Raw genomic sequence first — 20,355 nt, forward strand, 5'->3', positions numbered from 1 at the left:
AGTGTACACTATAATTTTAAAGTTTTCAAAAACATGTATCAGTTTTGTTGTTAATTTGGTATAGGGTAAAGCAACTTTTTTTTCATAAGTAATTTCCAGTTTGAAATTTATGTTTTCTGTTTGTAAAGTTGATTGTATTCTTATCATCTCATTGCTGTCTGTTGTGTATGATTTTCATTTTTGAAAAGTGTATTTCAGATTTCTATAATGTTGTGCAAAATACATTTGATATCAGTGTATCTTATTTTCACATACATTTGCCTTAATTTTTAATAAATATTTAGTAGTCTGGTTCAGACTATTAGAACTTTACGATTAAGAAGAAACATTGTGAAACTGCAGTTATATAGGCATTTTACAAATACTCTTTTGCTCTCTGTTATAGGTAAATATCCTGTACTTATCCTTAAGTTCACACTTAAAAGTTTGTATACGATTTTAAAACCTGTTTCCTTAATTTCCAGGATCTGTTGCTTTTATGACCTGGTCCATTCATGCACATAAGTTAGTGAACTGTATTACTGTAAGTTCAGATTTATCAGACTTTTCAAGTCCTTATAGTTTTTTTTTGTACTAATAACATTATCTAATTAATTTTAAGACTAATTTGTAGGATTGGAAAGAATTATGGGTTGATGAGGCATATTGGCATTTTCTGTTTTCTACTATTCTTTTTGTAATAATGATACTCTGGCGACCAACAAATAATAATCAAAGGTGAGCTAAATTAATTTTCTGCTTAATATAAATTAAAATACAGATTACTTCTATGCAGTTTAAAAACTTTTCTCCATCAGTGTGTGAGAGAACATATTATTTTAATGTCGGTAGTTGGATTTGAATTTCTTTTTAGTTACATTGTGTTAATATATATGTAAGTGCAAAAGATTATAACTTCTTCAATTTTAGGTATGCATTTACTCCTTTACTGGATGCTATGGAGGATGATGAGGAGGAGGAAGATGGTCCTATGACAAATGATGCATATGGTATCGGTGTTTAAAACTCATTCAGTTTGTAATTTTTAATTTCTAAATTATGAAGCCTAACTTAATCAGCCATCAGCCATCAATCATTTAATGAAAATTGTTCTGTGAAATGCAGAGCAACTTTGTAATTTAAATAACTTTTTAATTAAGTTTAGAGTATGTAATTGTCTTTTTTGCATCAAGCTAGATTCTGTCCTTGCTTGTCTCTTGATGTCAGTACTTCTGAATTGTTGTTTGGTTGCATTCAGCTACATACTGCATGTAATAAATTTAGATTTGCTGAAGCTTTTATGTAATAACCATGAACCAGAAATATTAGATACATTAAAACTTTTTTTAAGCTAAGTGATAAGTAAAGCAAATTGACAGCATTATTAGAGCAGTCTAATAATTTGTTGAGCAAATGTTGCAGTTTTGGCCGAAAAAGTACTGAATTTTGAAATATATGCACATATCTGAATAGTGACTTCATTTTTTTACAGGATGTGACTACAATCATAACTAATTTTGACTCAGCACATTCTGCATAGATGACATACCATTTTCTTTTGCTTATTTTTTTCAGCTTGAAGAGTTGGATTACTGAATGTATGTTTCATTGTTCTCACATACTTCAGGAGTTCTGATTCTGTAGTTTCACATTCACAGTTTTGTAGTTTCTTATGGTACCTTAAGGAAGTTTCCCAAACACAATTTGCCAAGCTCACATTGAAATTGATAGACCACATGAGTGTTACCATCCCCAATATAACTGGTGTTATGTTGTGGTAATAGCCAGCCATTTTCACTGCTGCTTGAAGAATGAGTAGTGCAGTGGGGCCATCATTTGACAGGGGTATTAATTCAGCCTTGACTGATAAATGATATTGTAATTGCTATTTGACATTGGTAATAATAAATGCAGGGGCATTGTTTGCATGTAATAGAATTTTAATTCCCTGCAGCTGGGAAAGGAATATGCTCATGACAAAAATGTAAATATTATGGTTAAACAATGGCTTTGGATAGCTCATCTAGTAAATGTGTTTGCCCTTGGGAGAGATAACATGGCTTAAATTCCCAGCTAAGGCTCAATCTTCAAAATGGTGCTCCTAATTAATGTAGAGCTTTTGAAGTTGCAGGGTGTCTTCCCATGCTTAACAGCACTTAGCTGGGACATCTGTTGTTGCAGATAAAAAGAAGCATTTTAGTAGATGTATTTAGTCATGCAATGATTGTATCAACTAGTCACAGAAAAGTTACATAATTTACAATTTTTCTTAAAGTTATCAAAAGCTGGTTATTGGCTCCTGATAGCTCAGTTAGCTGGCAGAGTACCTGTCCATGAAGAGAATTTTTTGCACCTTACCAGGATTTTGTGGATTCCCAGCTGAGCTGGCAGAGTACATGTCCATGAAGAGAGAATTTTTCACACCTTAATTGGATTTTATGGATTCCCAGCAGTGCCCATATTTTCATCTGCTATCAGGAATCTGGAGTACATTGTCTGTGTGTTGAAAAGACTCACTGAAGGAGGGTAGGAGTATAGCATAAGGTTTGTATAAGATAGTTAATGTTAAGTAGAAGGGAATTTTGTGAACTTTGCCTTAGGCAGTGGAAAGAGCCTTATAGTTGTTTGAGGCTTGCCAGCTTCTAGCTAATCAGTCATGAGCTTTGCCATCCTCAGATCATACACTATTATATTAAGTCCTCAAAGTACCATTGTGTAGATTCTTGAAAAGTATTCTGTTTGTGGAAAAAGTGATGTATTATATTAGATATAGGTATATATATATATATATTGTTTCATAAGAATAAATTGAGTTTAATTTAAAAAATTAAATTTAAATACATATTTAATTAAATATTCTTTGTGCCATTGCTGCAAGGAATGAAATTTAAATTTAAACAAATTTAAATTCTTAACAAATACGTATAAAAGTAAAAAAGTAAAAAAGCAAATTTAAATTCTAAAAAAAGAAAAAAGCCAAAATAATTTAAAATAATTTTAAAATATGAAAACATGTAAAAGATTGAATTCTCGAACTAGATTAGTTCAAAAATTAAATCTTTTACATGTTTGCATATTTTTAAATTATTTTAAATGATATTGTAGATTAGTTCAAGAATTAAATCTTTTACATGTTTGCATATTTTTAAATTATTTTGGCTTTTTTCTTTTTTTAGAATTTAAATTTGCTTTTTTACTTTTTTACTTTTATATATATATATTATATATATATATATATATATATATATATGTTGTATGAACTTAAATCCATTTAGTGCGAATACAATTTATTATTACTTGCGCAATTGCTGCAAAGTTAGTTAATAATAATTTATTTCCTAAACAGTATTGATTAATTGATTATATTATCTCCTAAGTTTAATTAAAGTAGAATTATTTTAAAAGTGTGCATCCATACTGGTAAGTTATATTTTGAAAGATGTTTTGAAGTAATTTGAAAGCAAAATGTTAATAATGTTTTAACGGGGACTGGAGTTAAATCATCACGAAGAATAATATATCAATTGTAAAAGAAAAAATTAAAACATGTAATTATTGTCATTGATCGGAAATTAGTTGACTTTTCAAGGGGAACAAACCAATTCCCGTTCAATGAACAATAATTGATAAAAATACGTAAATATGAAAGTGTTTTGTCTTTACTCGAGTTATAAGTTAAAGCCAAACCGGCAATTCTAGTCAGGCCAAAAATTTCCGCGAATAGTTGCTACTCAAAGAACTTATTCTCATGAAGCATTTTAGTCAATTCAATTTGGAGTAAAATTCAATTACTGTAGAGAAATCCTGTAAAACTCGAGTAACCATCGCTGACACTATCATCTTTATGTATTTGAGTACTATATTATTTGTAGAAATTAAACATTGGAAATTGTCATTATGAAATCGAATTCAAAGTAAAGTTGAAATAAACATAGAAGATTATAAAAAAGATAAATAATGCAAACTTTGTAAAAACAAATCAAAGAAAACATAAAAATAATATAAAAATAATATAGAAAATAATATAAATAAGATCAGTGAATGTACATGAAGATATAAAGGCCAGAAAGATATTAAGTAACTTACATTCTTTTTAGTGGGGGAGTTGGCAAAGTCTTCTCTTCATGTCTGACTCAGAAGTGTAGGGTGTCCGAAAATTCTTAGCGGCAGTAGGGGCTTTGAATAATATCAGTCGGTAAGACTTGGGTGAAGTAATTTATGGTAGTGGGTGGGACTTGGAATTCTTGAGGGATGTATTTTGTGGAGTTCTTATCTGAGAGAGACCGTCTGTTAAGATTTTTTTGAAAATACTAGTGAATGGAAATTAATTAATTTTTGGCTAATTGTCGTGTTGCAATGATTAATAATTTAAGAAAGGAAAAAGGGCATTTTCACTGTCCAAGAGCTAATAGACAGTCTAAAGGCAGGAAATAGGCCCGTTTTTTTAGTAACAGTATATGTCTGAAGACAATTAGCTTTTTACAATATATACAATTGAGTAATTACACTGTATACAAATCTTTCAACTGACAGTCATCCAACTTATACTACCTTCTGAGGTTTAGGAATAAATTATCATATCCCTATCAGTTAAATGATTTAGAGTGAGTATTTAATGCCTGCTCTTTTAAGGCAATGGTTGATAAATTGAAAGGGAATTAGATTATTTTTGAGAATTTTGATAAGGATCAAAATTTCGCATTGTAAATCTATTGTATCTGTGCATATAGTTTTAATTCGTTGTATTTGATTAATTATAGTATTGTTAATTACTTTTTTGGATATGTTGGAGTTCCAATTTATTAATTTGTTAGTATTGAAATTGAAGTTTCTTGTTTTGTCAAAAAGTAAAATTTTCTTGTAGTTAATGATTTGAAGATCTAGAAAGTCTATGCTATTTTGTGAATTATTAGTTTTATTAAGTTTAAGACAATTCGGATAAATGTCGGAGTTTTCAATTTTACTAAAATTATTAATTGTAATAAGGTCATCAATATATCTGTAGGTGTGTTTGTAGTAATTTAACTCTTGTGGTTGTAGATTTTTTTGGAAGTTAAATTCTTTGACAAATAAAAAGATATTACAGATCGAGGTGCTGGAATGTAAGCCCATTGGCAATCCTCTGACTTGTTTAAAAAGTTGATTTTGAAACTTGATGTAGTTATGAAAAAGTGTGCATTTTAGGTAGGTTTTCCATTTGTCAAGAGTCATGATATTGAGCATATTAGGGAAAAGTTTTGGTAGATCAAGTAGACTGGTATAGATTTCTTCTAGAGGAAGTGAGGTATATAAGTTTTCAAAATCATAGCAGTTAATGTTTTGGATGTTAATGGTATGAATGGTATTAATGACAGGAGTGTTATTATGAATGATCCAGCAATAGTTATGATTAGTGTTACAATCATTGAAAATAAATTTACAGATTTTATTAAGTTGAACTGAAAAATAATAGTCTATATTTTTCTTGTAATTATTACTTCCATTAGCTATAAATCTAAATTTTAATGGTGTTTTATGGAATTTGGGAATCGCATAAAGATTAGTAAATCTGTTGTAGTTTGCATTGAAAGTAATATTGAGTTTCTTATGAAAAGTTTTAATCCTGTTTATTATAGATGTTTCTGTAAGGTTGGCTAATTGATAAGTAGTTGCGTTGAGAAGTTCTTTATGAATAATCTCAGTGTAGAGTTGTTTTCATATAATGCTAAAGTTATTAGTTGCTTTATCTATTTTTGTAATAGTAAAAAGCTGTTTTAATTTACTAATATCTGATGTAAGTTGCGACCAATTCAGTGTGCTTTTAAATTTGAGGTGACTGATTTCTGTGGATATGCATTGAAGAATTTTAGCTTTCCATTTTAAGAAGGTATCTATGGGTAAATTCAGTTGATAGCTTGCTTTAACTATAAATTCGTTGATGTTGTTTTCGAAAGTCTTGTAACAGTAATTTGTAGTCATGTTTCTGACTGGTCTAAATTTTGTACCATAACTCATTAGTGTTTTTAGTTGATGGTTTTATATGATATTCAGGTTGCCAGTAATTATGTGCTGGTGATGAGAATCTACGTAATTGCTGTAAATTGGTGTCTTACAATGTCATTCTGCAGTTTCATCTATTTCATGGTGGTTAGTAAGCAAGTTGCTTAAGGTCCTTTGATATTTAAATGCAATCATTGGTATTGTGTCAACTGCGGGGAAGTAATCTTTACAATCTCTGATGATTCTTGAGAAATGAATATTGCCAAACTGCGGATGCAGAAAATTGACTTTAAAATAAATTTTGCGTTGAGTGAGACTATTAGAGAGTCTGAAAAGACTAAAATCAAGAATCATGTCTTTAATGATTTGTATGTCGTCGTAGCTTTCTTGAATGAATTTTTTTAGTTTGATAAGGAATTTATTAGTACAGGAGTGTAACCAGTTGAGAAGTTTCTTGGGAAAGCAGTCTGAGTCAAAAAAAACATTTCAATTGTTTTTTCAATGCAAGTGTATTCAAAGTGGATAAAAATCTTGCATTATTTTTTATTTTGCTTCCTCTTTTTCCTCTCTGCGTTTTGATGCTGTAGAGTTTAAATTGGCTGAAAATAGACTTCTTAGAAGTATCTCTATGACTATGTATATAATTGTTAAGTCCATATGGATAAAGTGAACGTTGTTTTAGTATATAGAGAGATTCCTGAAAAATTCGTGTTTTGTGATTGGGTATTATATCTAGTATCTGAAGTTGAATAGAGTTGAAGTCATGGTGTTTAAAGTGTTCTAATTCTGCTGTATTAAGTTGTGATGGTGTACTTATTTTAATGCTATATTTTGTGCGTTGAATTTTTTGATTTGAGCTCTATGGTTATGGATGCACACTTTTAAAATAATTCTACTTTAATTAAACTTAGGAGATAATATAATCAATTAATCATTACTGTTTAGGAAATAAATTATATATATATATATGTTGTAGATTTTATCATTGAAGGCATCTAATCTTAGTATGGCCTGAGCACAGAAATAAGTTTTCCATTCATTATTCTGGCTGCTTTTATATGGTGCCTCTTCATAAAGGTTCTAGCACCTTTATGCTAGACATCTGCTGTTTAGAAACCTTCCTCTGGCATAAAAGTGCATGGCCGTTAGATAGATGTCAGTGACTAGCTTGGAAAAGAAAAAAGCAACTTTTATAAAAGACCCCCAGCATTTTCATTCAGGAACACAGCTATGTAAATCCAATTTTTTACTTTTTCAAGTAACGGATGAAATAAAAACCATGGCACTATGCTACAAAATCATAGCACTGGCATAAGGTTTTGGTTTAGTTTAATTGATTATGGCAAAGCACACTAGGACTATCTCCTTAAAGGGAGGATGCCCTCATTGAGGATTTTCTAAGGGAAAGTGGCAGGTATACACATTATGCTTAGGGAAAACCATGAAAACACCCATGCAGCTAGCTCGTTTCCCTGGAATTGAATGCAAGTCAGAATTACCAGTGTTCAGAGATTTTACTGCTGAGCATCTTGTGGCTCACACTTGCATAACGTTGATAGTCTAAATTGGAACGAAAGTATCAGCAGCTTGGCACAAAAGTCTGAACATTCACAGTAGTTCTGATGCATTTGTGTTGCAAACTGTTATTCTTAAAAGGAGACTTATACATTGCAGTAATAACTAAGAGCCAATTAGAACCAACTGGTAATGAATGTGGTACTTTACCATTTCGCCACCACAAATCTTGTCAAACAGACTTAATTGGTGACAACATACAGTATACACATAAAAAAAAATGTTAACAAATGTTAGTTCTAAGAATTTTTTTTATTTTGAAGGCATAAACATTTTAATATTGTTTAAAATTTTGTAAAAAGCCAATAAATTTGTAAAAAGGCATTAATTTAAGAATTTATTATGCTTTCATGATTCAACAAGCTGATTTGGCAGTTCATATCACGCGACCCAAGTGATCTCATCTCATATAAACTACGCTACAAAAATCTAATTCTCTCAGTTATTATCTACATTAATTTCAAGTTAAATCTTAATTTGGAATACAAGTTTAAATGCAAGAATTATTTCAGTTTGTACAAATAGTTTACTCAGAAATTATGTAAAACCGCAGTGCTTTACTTCGCTAGTGTATTTTCATTAGAATGGATGAATTTAACCCTTGACTTTGCCTTTTCTATATTTTTGCCTTCGGGTGAGCAGTGTAATTGCATCCTAATTAACTTAATTACCGCAAATGGCCTTAGGGCATAAAATTGTACTATCTGGTAAAAATTCTATGTAACTGTAAATTCTATGTAACTGTATGCCAGTATTGAAAGAACCAATCTGATAAGAAATGGCTGTGACTTGTTTTGAAAATAAGGCATAAAAGGTTACCAGCGAGGATATTCTGTTTGGCATCAGTTGTACTATTATTAGTGACTTTATCGCCTGCACCGGAAAAATGGATAAGTACCATGAATATTTCTTTTCACCAGAATGCGAAACTAAAAATGGAAAATCACATTAAACCATAGATATGGAGTAAATGATATTCTATTATTATTTTAGAGATATTATCATTGGGCTACTGAATTTGAACAACGTAGAATGAAAATGCAAACTGTCAAATAAATATATTTTCTTTAATAGAAACAAAAGTATAGTTTTTATGTCTTAAATTTTTGTTAAAGTTAACCTTCAGGAGCAAGAGTGCACTTGCTCATAAACATTAATAAATAATATAGAAAATGACAGTTATATAAATTATTTTTTATTCAAGAGTTTTACAAAGAAGGTTTGGGTAGTATATCCCATCATTTGGAATATTATCTGAATTTGTCTCTAGTGGGAGAGGAAGTGAGAGTATTTCAGTCTTATTCTGCAGAAATTCAAGCATAATAAATGATTGAAATTTAAAAATTTATTTTTATTATTGATTGGCATAATAACCAGCATAAAGATACACTCATCATTATGAGGTGATGAAATTCCATATACAAAACATTTTATTCAACTTATTGGTTGTTTCCAAATATTGAAGCTGTACTTTATGTGCATTTTCCCATTTATTTAAATTCATATAGTTATAAATAACATAAAATAGGAAGTTCCCAATTAAGAAACTTTTTCATAAAATATCTATGTTGTCGTTTAGCCTTTTAATCTTGTTTTGTGGATAACAGTTTTTAATATTTAGGAAGAAATTTGACTACATGCATTCTGACTTTAGATTCACTTAATTAAAACTCTATTTTAGCATTATGAAATGGTCATCAAAATTTACATATGTCCTTTTAATCATGACGTTACTTTAACCCTTTCCGACACACTACCTTTTAAAGTCAGAATTTTGACAAAAAAATAATAAAAATGGTATGCTGTGTATTCAGGCCTAGAGGAGCAATGTATTGATTAAAAGAAATTTCAGCATTGTGCGGAAAAATCAGATTCAGTTTTGGTCCAGTTTATATACTGACATGCCGAGTGCAGTTCTTCTGCAGGAAGTTAGATCATTTACCCACAACACTGTTTATTTTTAGCCATGAAGCAAAACATGCAACTATGTTGACTCTGTAAGGTCAGGATCCAGAGATGCAAGGCTTCTCTGATACAAGTTGCAGCCCATTTTCTGAAAATTTGTATAAGATAGTCAATATTGTAGCTTTCACTTTATGATTGATGTGATTCCTATCTTGTTAACTCATGCAAATTGCTAGATGTGTAGAATGGTCTATAAAGTTTTCACTATTTTTCTTCAGAATCTTCTGAAGCATATTTTATAGTAGGTGGCCTAAAGGAGAAACCTAGTAGGTTCTATCCTAAAGGAGAAACCCTTCTTCATGAATTTAACTCTAATCTTTTTATTTTCAAGTGAATTTTTAAAACATTGGTGCAATAATCTCTGCTTCCTTGAAAACCAGTGCTCTCCAGTACAGTTAGACAGATATCAAAAATCAAAATCAGTATTAACTTCTTTGAATGATCGAAATCCAAAATTTTTTAACAGTTCTCCTTGACTGTGTTCTGTATGCTGGACTGCTGCTTTGATTTGGGATTTTAATATCAGATCTTGGACTCTTGGGGACAAATTTTCTGTTGAGAAAATTAAGCCTTTTTCTCCATTCTCTTGCAGTGCTGATCTGGTAGAGTTTGTATCCTTCATTCAATGAATATTTCATCTATTATGCAAAAATGTAACATATTTCCAGGTACTTCTTATAATTTGCAGATTCACGAATAGTTTATTGTCTGTCTTTCAGTAATGTCTTTGTTTTCACCGTGTTCTCATCATTCTTCAGATGCTCATGTATATTTCTGATAATGAATTGAGGTCTGAGTTCATCCTGCATTTGCCTCGCTTTGAATGCCTTCACCTTTTGAATCTGCCCATTTTCTCTTTGCACATTAATGTTATAATCTGTAATGTGTCTTGTCTGTTTATGAGTAACTAGACACAAAATTCAATATTGATCCATTTTCTGTTAATTTAAATCTATTTCCTTCTCATCACTATTGTGATATACTCTGCATTCACAGAATTGCTATCATAGAATATGTACTGTGTTGCCAGCCTGCAAACTTTGAGAACAGCCCATATCATAAATCTGTATTCAATACTTATAGTCAGAGTACACATAACCTATCAAAGTACATATAACCTTTACAAAATATTCATTTTATCATTGTCTGTAAGGAGACTCAAACAATGTCTGTTATAATAAATGTAATATTTCTGATGTATATTTGATGTATATTTCTGATGATGAATTGAGGTCTGAGTTCATCCTGCATTTGCCTCGCTTTGAATGCCTTCACCTTTTGAATCTGCCCATTTTCTCTTTGCACATTAATGTTATAATCTGTAATGTTTCTTGTCTGTTTATGAGTAACTAGACACAAAATTCAATATTGATCCATTGTCTGTTAATTAAATCTATTTCCTTCTCATCACTATTGTGATATACTCTGCATTCACAGAATTGCTATCATAGAATATGTACTGTGTTGCCAGCCTGCAAACTTTGAGAACAGCCCATATCATAAATCTGTATTCAGTACTTATAGTCAGAGTACACATAACCTATCAAAGTACATATAACCTTTACAAAATATTCATTTTATCATTGTCTGTAAGGAGACTCAAACAATGTCTGTTATAATAAATGTAATATAAAGGCTAAATTTCGTGATTCTTAGATGAGAATACAAATTTTACATTCCAAAACAAAATGTGTAAGGTCAGTTTGACGTAGCCTTGGAAAGGGCTAATTCTTTTGGACCCTGGCACAGGGACGTACAAAGGTGATGCGATAAAGGGAATCTCTTTTGAAATTTTTCATAATCCTGAATCATCAAGAGTTAAGTGATCATATCCTGTATTTAATATATGTATGGTCAGAATACATTTAGTGGTGTAAAGGGAAGAAGGCAGTTTTTGTGACCCTAATTAATATGGTTTATTTAAGTTGTTCTGCATTTGAATTTTGTTACTCGAGTTCATTTTATTATTCATTCTGAATAATATCATACAGCTAGGTAATACTTCCAGTATCAGTGATTTTTCAGTTAATTTTATATATCAGTTTTAAAATTTGATAGTTTTCCAAATGGCACATCATTTTATAGTTTCTTTTGCACCTTCTCTATATTTTAAAAATTTTATTTCTTACAAAATTCGTTTGATTTCTGATAATTTTAATATAATTAACTTGTGTAGCCTCTGTATATGAGGATTTTCCTGTTGCATTTAGAGTTTTTATTAAAAAGGAATGTTTGATAAAAAATGGTAAACTGTGTCTTCCATTTCTACATTATTGTAGATAAGAGAAGCATTTTATAATAATACTGAAATTAAATGTTTATAAAATATCACTGCAAACTGTAGCACTATATTAAATTTTAATTTGTCATGTACATTAACTACATAGTAAAACAGTTGGCAGCATTTATTTTTGAAAACTTAGAATTGTTTAGAATATTTGCTTTGCTTTTCATATTATTTTATGCATGCAGTTTGCTTTTTTTCTGTATATTTATTATGTGATGATGTACAAATATATATATATAAAACCTTTTAGCTGGTATGAAAATGAGGACAAAAAATAACTCAAGTGCTTCTCCTAAGCAAGATGATTCAAAATCCAAGCAGGTATCAATGTCTTGTCTTTAAATTCTTAATTCATTGTAGAAGATTTTGAAGTGGAGTTCATTTTTTTCTGTTAATTAGCATAACCTAGCAGTTGTAGGAAATGCATGATGACTTGTGTGCTCTTTTCAGTAGTATTTGCTTAAATTTCGAATTAAAGTTTTTAAAATATTGCGAATTAGAAGTTTATTTTGAGTAACAGCATTGAAAATGCCAAACTAAAACTTTTGCATTTGTATTCTGAATAGAATTTGTGGTTAAATAATTTTTGCATCGTTCCTATCATTTTATTGAATAGATAAATTGAGAAGCTTTAGTTGATGCTGTTAAAAGGTTTTTCAGTATTGGGAGACGATATTTTCTGGTTTTTGTGAATTTTGGAAAATTCGTTGTACAAATAATCTGTTAATCTTTCCACGTAGATGGTGATCAGTGACAGGAGTGGCTGAGGCTATGAAACACTGATAATTAGTCTGTGTTTCAATTCCTACTCATTTCATGGATTGTTTGCATAATATTTTCAGGATTTTATTTGTGTGTAATATGTATATACAGACTGGTTACAACTAAACTCATTAATACCTTGAGATATGTGAAGACAGTTCTAATGAAATTTGATTTGCATGCTATCTGTATCAAGACTGCACAAATTCATGAAGAGAAAAAGATAGTTCAATTTTTTTTTCCATCAGGAGTAAATTTAATACTATCAAGAATAACAGCTATAAGATGGGTTTCCAGAATTTTATTACATGAATAAAATTGTAAAGTTGTGAGATCTTTCATTGTGTATCATATTTGAAACCACATGATTGTATTATCAGTTGCATCATACTGTCAAGAAGAGTCTGGGAGATAATGTCATATGCTGACTTTTATAGCTGTAACATAGAGGATATACATCTTCAATAAACACTTCGGAATCCTTTTCCATAATATGAATTTTATAAGCCCCAAGAGATGGCACATATTCTTAGCATGTAACCATCTGTGATCAATTACTCTGTCTTTCATTTGAATGGTAGTATCCTCATATTCATGGTCTTATAACACTGTCACAATATGCTATACATCTCACAAGACTTTCACATGTTATGCTTTTCAAAAAAAGGGGGGGCGAGAATGAAATTAGTAATGTATCTACATCATATGATTACTTGTGCCAAATGTAATGATTTTTAAATAATGCAAGGATGCACTAATATTAAGAAAGTAGCAGTTAGAATTGCTGATGCACTTTTGAAGTAGAAATATGACTCTTCTATGCACAGGAAATTCAGTGTGTTGCTCATTCAATTAAACTTGCATAAAAAAATTCAAAGCAAAATAATTAAAGCATTAGGTGACTCTTGCTATTTCACATGTTAGATCATTTTGATTCTGTAGGGATCTGCAAAATCTTATGCATCATTGATCAAGGAATAGAAGTTTCTGTGCCACTGCTTGGACACTTACTGAAGCATTTGGTGTACTAGCAGTTTTCCTAGCTACTGTAATAGTAATTTCATTAATCATTTTTGTCCTGATTGGTTGCCCTAAATATGCTCCAATCCAATGTTTTTCCTTGTTTATGACCATGATGAACCAAATTGAATGATTTCTGACATTAGCCATTGACGATTTTAAATCAGCAAATTTATTTCTTCTAATTTGCATAAATTTTCAATTTCAACAAAAAAAATCTTTCTTTTTAAATTTTTGCCCGATGGTCTGTTTATCATGTATACCAAATTTCATATGAATCAGGTGAAGATAATATTCTCCACACATACCTCTGAGTATTATCAGCTTGATTACATCCACCCTGTAGTTTAATTATAAGTCCTTGATCCCTTAATATCTTAATCATAAGAAATAAAGAAATAAACCAGTTTTTGTAAACCAGAAGTGTTAGGTATAGACGTAATAAAAATACAGTTTAATCGTGTAAAATAATATATTTTACAATTTATTAACATACAAGTTTTAAATTATATTTGGACTTGAGGCATTTAGCTGTGCTACTCAACAAGCATGGAATCATTCCTAATGGTCATATTTTAATCTCTTGATGTATAATACAGATTATCTTGGTTACTGCATAACTTATATCTGACTCACAGTGTATTTCATGTTCCATGCATGCATGTGTGACTAATGATTTAATCTATTGCTAAATGTAATCAGTTCATCTTGGTATTAAATATTAACAAATAATATACAATATGTCTCTTGATATATAATATAGAACATCTTGGCTACTACATAACTGAAAAGTATGTTTGATATCAACTAATGATAAACACTAAACATGAATATAGATTTAGTATGTTCTTGGTATCATGCAGATGGAGTTAAATGTTTTGATTTGATTATTGGAAGCAAGACCTGGAGGTCTCACTCCATCCCAAATAAGAAAAAAATAATCGTGTATGTTATTGTTGTCTGGGATTATAAGAATATACTTAATGCTATAAGGGTTTACTGAGAATACAGGTCAGTGCTTAGTATACCATTCAAGTGTGATGAGTGTAGTCTTAAAGCTGCTTATTTTAGAGGGCTCTAGAATAAACCACTGATTACTTGTAACCTTTTTTTTATGTCCTTTTTAGTGGGTCTTGACTGTGAAATACTGGGATACTACTTCAAGCTAATATTATAAACCAGTTTTGTATATTGCTTTCTTATGCAATGTGCTTCTTTTTAATATCTTTTCTCATGCTGTTGCAGTTTCAAATTTACTGGTAAATTTTAAGTGGGAAGTTTTGATCAATGACCCTTTAAGTAAAGATTTTATTACAAGTTATTCTCAGCTTTTCCTTATCACAGTTACTGAGCAAAAAATTTTGTGGATGTCATGAATGGTGCTATATGGCTAAAAGCTAAAACATAAATAAACAGTAGGAAAGTGAACTGTGATCTTTGCACATCAGTGAAATAAAGTATTTCTTCTTGCCCAATCATCTTGCAGAATATCCTTCATAGAGTAGACAGAAAAACATCAAAGGAGGGTCTAAAATTCTTGTGGGGTAATTACTAAATAATGCCAAAGGCAGATGTTCTTAAAGTAAGCCATACAAAAAGACTGCAAATGCATACAAATGATGTGTATTAAATTTAAATAAGTAGATATGCTAAAAAGGTGAATAATAATAATGAAGAAACTATGAATGCAATTAGGTAACAGATAAAGAATTACTGAACAATTTAATGGAAAAAGTCATTAAGAATTGCAAATAAAATAAATTGGAATATTCAGTAATCAAAACAATCACCAAATTTTTAAAGGAGACAAAACTTTATAATAAGTTTTAATATATTTTTGAGGTAGAAGCTTTAAATATGATCACTAAATATTGTTTGATAACTTAGTACCCTTAAAACACCTTGAAAGTTTTTTGTATAAAGAGTGAGTAAATGATGTTCAATTCTCAGCTTATCTTCAGCACCATTAAGATATTTTTTTCTGTTTACTTTTAGTTTGAAATGTTTTCTGCCTTTGTGAAGTGATGCATGTTTAAAGTTTTAGTTAACTTTTTAAACAGTTAAAATTGGTAACATTGTAATACTCCATTTCTCTTTATACTTATCTGTAGGATGAAGATTTAAAATGGGTGGAAGAAAATATTCCTACATCTTTATCAGATGTGTAAGTTGTAAAATGTATTTTATGATTTGATTTCATGCATCTATGACAGTAGCTTTTATAAATGAAGAACTCATTTAATGTGTGTTACATTTTCAGAGCCTTACCTAGTCTTTTGGATTCCGATGAGGTAATGAGTGATTAATTAATTTTATATATTTAGAATAAATCTTATTATTAAGGGAATTTTTATTTTTTAACTGTATTGAATTTATTTAAAAATAAATTTTATTTATACTTGGATATTCGATGAATGCTTATAGAATTTGACAGTTCACAGAAAATAGTTTTTAGTAATGAATTAAGTTGATCTAATTTTCTGTTTGAAGAAGTAAAAAATATGCAAAGGCATTATAATTATATTCACCTTACCTATTCAGCATTCCACTCTTAAAAAGTTTATAGTAGTTTATTTGTTCATTGTCTCAGTGCCTTGCTGTTTCTTGTGATCCTCATTTATTTTATTACCCATTTACCAGTTTTATTTTTCTGCCCAATTGTGTTAAAAATAAGCATATTTTTAATAAACAATTTTGAATTTAAATCAGCAGTCAAACCTGGTTCAAGTATTGTGTTTATTAAGTTAATTTTTAACTACATTGAAAATAAGGCATTTTTACTTAGAGTTGGCTTTTTTCCTGATGAATGTGTAAAAGTTGGAAAGAACACTTTATAGGAGATGGGGGGGATGTATTTTTTTAAATACTTACATTTTTATTTCTTTTCAAAATTCAGTTTTGGTGTGATGTATTTTAAAACATGGAGGTTATCAGCATCCAGTATTACAACCAGGATAAAAGTATCTGTTTTCTTTTCTGATGTCATTCCTTTTTGAGCCTAAGCACCTAAACGAAGCCTAAATGAAAATCACTTCACTGTCCTTGAACTGGTTTTACAATGCAGTCTCTTCTGGACTATTAGAGATTTATTAAAAACGCTGCAAAGTAAAAAAACTGAAAAAGGCCAGACAAATCATCAGACTGGTGTAGGAAAAAATACTGCCCGAGTGGTGTACAGGCAAATCAGAGAAGTTCCCTTTTGTAGCATCAGAGCAGTGCTCGAGCAAAACTGCTAAGTGGTTAAGCTAGTTTCTCCTGTGTTTTTATTTCTATTTAATATAAATTGCTTTACATATGTAATTTTTCAAAATTCCCTGACCATTTCTTGTTTATATATAGTTGACACTATTTAGTTTCCTCAAGTGAGGTATTTTAGTGTTTAAAGAAATGTGTGTTTCATGTGTTTAAAGAAACATTTTACCCAGTTTTTTTGCTAACTGCTGCAGATCATCTATAATAAACTTCTCTCCCACCTTTCAGTGTCCAACTTTGTTTCAAAGCTATATGAAACTTGGTATACATGCTGTTTGGATAATTGGAAGATGATTTCCAAATGAAAGAATTGTCATTCAAAATCGCATCTCTTGATGGAGCTTTTCAGTAAAAATTTATACAAATTAGGAAGCAGTGTGCGTTTGGTTTAAAAAGCAAAGGTTTAGTTTTGTAAAATAGTTTCGTGTTGATCCTCATCCAGCTAATTAAGAATGCATCGATTTTCCTTCAGCCTTTAGAGAAGAAAGAACAGATGCTTTTGCTGAAGTTATATTTTTCAGGTGGAGGGATATTAATAGTTCCTTACTGCACTCTCAGAATATTGCAGTGTGAAAGGTTTAAGAAAAGGTATGAGATTTTATGGTCCATTGTAAAGTGATATCGATAAGTGTGAATGGTTCAGAATTTGAAATCACAAAACCTACTTAAACACATCTCTTTTACTCTGCATTTTTAGTAAGAATGAGAATGAATGATGTAGACTTCGAAGTACCTTTGGACAAGTGAGCCACATTTTTCTTCCAGGGAGCAGTAAACACTCAGAACTGCCACATAAGCTGTTCCTTTCGTACTGATGTGTTTCAATAGAAGCCTTTACAGTTTGATTATGTTACTATACACCAAGTGTACAAAAGTCCTTACAAACGCCTGTTTTTGTAAATGTTTGTCATAGACATGTATCCAATTGGAGAAAATTTTTGAAGTGATGCAGGTATTCTAGTTCTGGCATTTAAAAATTCAAACAATTTTGTAAAAATTATGAATCTTATTTTTTTATATCATCTGCTTGTATGCAGTTAGTAGAATGGCATGCACATTCTAAAAAATAAAACAAGAAATTTACTCCTCTGTAATGGAAATTGACTGAAATGTTTAATTATGATGTTAGATCATGCTCAGGCATCATGCATAAATTGAATTGTGAGATATTTGCAGTTGAAGTGGAAAGTGAATTATCCATTTAGAAAAAGATTTCTGTGTTAATAGATTGACAAGTACTGCTTTGCAGACTTTTGAAACGTATTAATCAATTTAAATTTATTTCCATATTATTCATAACATTATTAGCATAAAAAATAATATCGAATATAATGAAATTTTTCATATTAAGACTATCTAAATTTTTCTTCTATTTGAATCAAGCTTACTTTATCTTCTTTTTTTTTTTTTAAAGTGTAAATTTTTACTGGTAATAAGTATAGGGACAGTGGGACCATTTAAAAAGTTAAATTTTGTAATATTTTCAAAAGTAGTTTTTTAAATTTAAGAATAACAAAACATTTTGTAATTATATGCCTTTGACCAACAGTTGTGGGAATGAAGGCTGTATAAGGACTTAGTGGACACATTGTATAGAGTAAGTTTGCAGCCAGCTCATTTTGGCCAAAAGAGGCCACAATGAGGCTGGCACTTCAAGGTTATGTGAGGCATACATACAAATGCATTTTGTAGTATACTCCTTGCACAGTTCCAGCTTTACAAAAGTAGGAATAGCTGGATACTACAGCCTTATGTAAAATAGATCAACTGTTCATATTGGTTACAGGCTAAAATTGATTATCCCATTTTCAATGACTTTTGTATTATTTACAGATGCGTGGTTACCCTGTGACCTCGCTTTGGCATAGAGTTTTTTTTAAAACTTACATGTATAAGTGAAACTGATATCCAGCGTTTAAGCAGAAGGTCAGTAAAATATGAGTTGGATCTCTTGAAATCCTTAATGCAACTTTCAATACTACATTGCTGTTTCAACATATGGTGAACAGAAACGTCCCCTAGAAGTTGTTCTAATAAAGTTCCTGATAATCTGTTTAGAAGTTATAGTCCTAGCTCCTTGTCATTGTCTTTTAGTGGCAAAATACTGTACTAATTCTTCCCCTTCTTCTCCCCCCCCAAAAAAAATGTATTTTCCCTTTAACCTCAACAGCACATATCCCATGTATATCCTCATCTTTTGTTCTGTGGATGTTAAAGTCATTTAAGTTTGTAATCACTCTGTATTGCTCTGCTAATGGAATATGTAGCATTTTAATGTATGTATGTTTATCCCATTTAAACCACTGCTATGATTTTTATGTTTCTAATTTCATCTTTTTGTGTGTGTGTAAAAACAATATCTCTATACATAAATCTGCTATATGTTATAAGTAATTTCCAAATTTCTCAGATTGTTATATTAAAATGTGAAATGCTAGCCAAGTTAAAATACAACTGATCACGTGAATTAAAACTGCAGTTACTCTTCTGTACTGCTAGTTAGCAATTCCCAGTATTTAATAAAGAATTTCTTTATGTGCAGAAATCTGCTCTAACATGTAGATTTGTCTCTGTAAACTAGTTTCTGGTACACGCAGCAGAAATTACTGCATGTTTTTTTAAAAGAGATTTGGTAGTAATGATTTCCTCTAAGTTTTACATTTTTTCCTTTTTTTAATAACTTTGTTTTATTAAATTAAATTTTAAAATTGTGTTAATGTTACCATCATTGTATAAAAATACATTGTGCTCTTTATACATGTCAGTAATAGTCTTCCATTTTAATGCTACAGGAGATAATGACAACAAAATTTGAAAGAAGCAAGATGGAGTAATGCCTTATATTTGCATTTCCAGTAAATGGAATGAGGAACTAAATATTAATATTTGTGATTGTACTACTGAATGAAAGTTTTTTTTATTTGAAAATGTACTTTGTAAATATTCTTGTTAAATTATTGCTCTGTATTAAAATTATGCTTATGGCAAATATGTTTATGTGTCTGCTTTTTTCTTCCTTTGATTTTCAAGAATCATGAACCCCTATCTCTATCAGTTAATATTTTTAGTAGTGTTGATGTTTGTATATGTCCAAATAGCAGCTGGTCCCCTGAGGTGAAAAAAGTGGCTGAGAGCTGTTGTGTGTGTGATCTGTGAACTGATTATTTAAGTTTATCAATAACCATTTATAGTGGTCAGGAAGTAATTATTATTATACTAAGTAAGAGTTTTCATAACATGGGTCGTTATGAAATGGATGATGCGATAAATCAGTGGATAGTAGTATACAAAGTGCGTATGAGAGAGTGATAATTCCCAACAAGTCCATAAAGCAATTCAGTGATCCTAGTGATTTGAGGTAAGAGCAATTTCCTTATTTAGCTTTATTTATAATATGTCTGTAATTGTGTAATTAAGGAAAGACAAATAAAACTCATTGCTGTCTAGTTAGGTCTGTCAAAAGACATAAAACTGTTGATTTAAAGAATTTGATAGAAACTAGTATGGTTTTCAAAACCGATCTGGAGCTAATAAAA

The 20,355-nt window shown here is 30.2% G+C and overlaps 1 protein-coding gene across 4 annotated transcripts in view; it reads left to right on the plus strand.

Annotated features, from left to right (window-relative positions):
- Window positions 1–19,808, plus strand: part of LOC118191758 (Golgi-pH regulating cation channel) — a 240,620-nt gene extending 220,812 nt beyond the window's left edge. For all 4 annotated transcript variants that reach the window (XM_085809783.1, XM_085809784.1, XM_085809785.1 and 1 more), the window contains 8 exons: window positions 277–385; window positions 465–523; window positions 614–717; window positions 910–989; window positions 12,036–12,106; window positions 15,679–15,731; window positions 15,828–15,858; window positions 19,612–19,808. In XM_085809783.1, coding sequence (XP_085665909.1) covers window positions 277–385; window positions 465–523; window positions 614–717; window positions 910–989; window positions 12,036–12,106; window positions 15,679–15,731; window positions 15,828–15,858; window positions 19,612–19,653 — 549 coding nt within the window. In that variant the 3' untranslated portion in view covers window positions 19,654–19,808. The remainder of the gene's footprint in view (window positions 1–276; window positions 386–464; window positions 524–613; window positions 718–909; window positions 990–12,035; window positions 12,107–15,678; window positions 15,732–15,827; window positions 15,859–19,611) is intronic.
- The last annotated feature ends 547 nt before the right edge of the window (window positions 19,809–20,355 follow it).

The sequence above is a fragment of the Stegodyphus dumicola genome, chromosome X2 (genome assembly GCF_044657685.1).
Source record: "Stegodyphus dumicola isolate Sdum_Otavi_A_Nest chromosome X2, ASM4465768v1".
NCBI lineage: Eukaryota > Metazoa > Arthropoda > Arachnida > Araneae > Eresidae > Stegodyphus > Stegodyphus dumicola.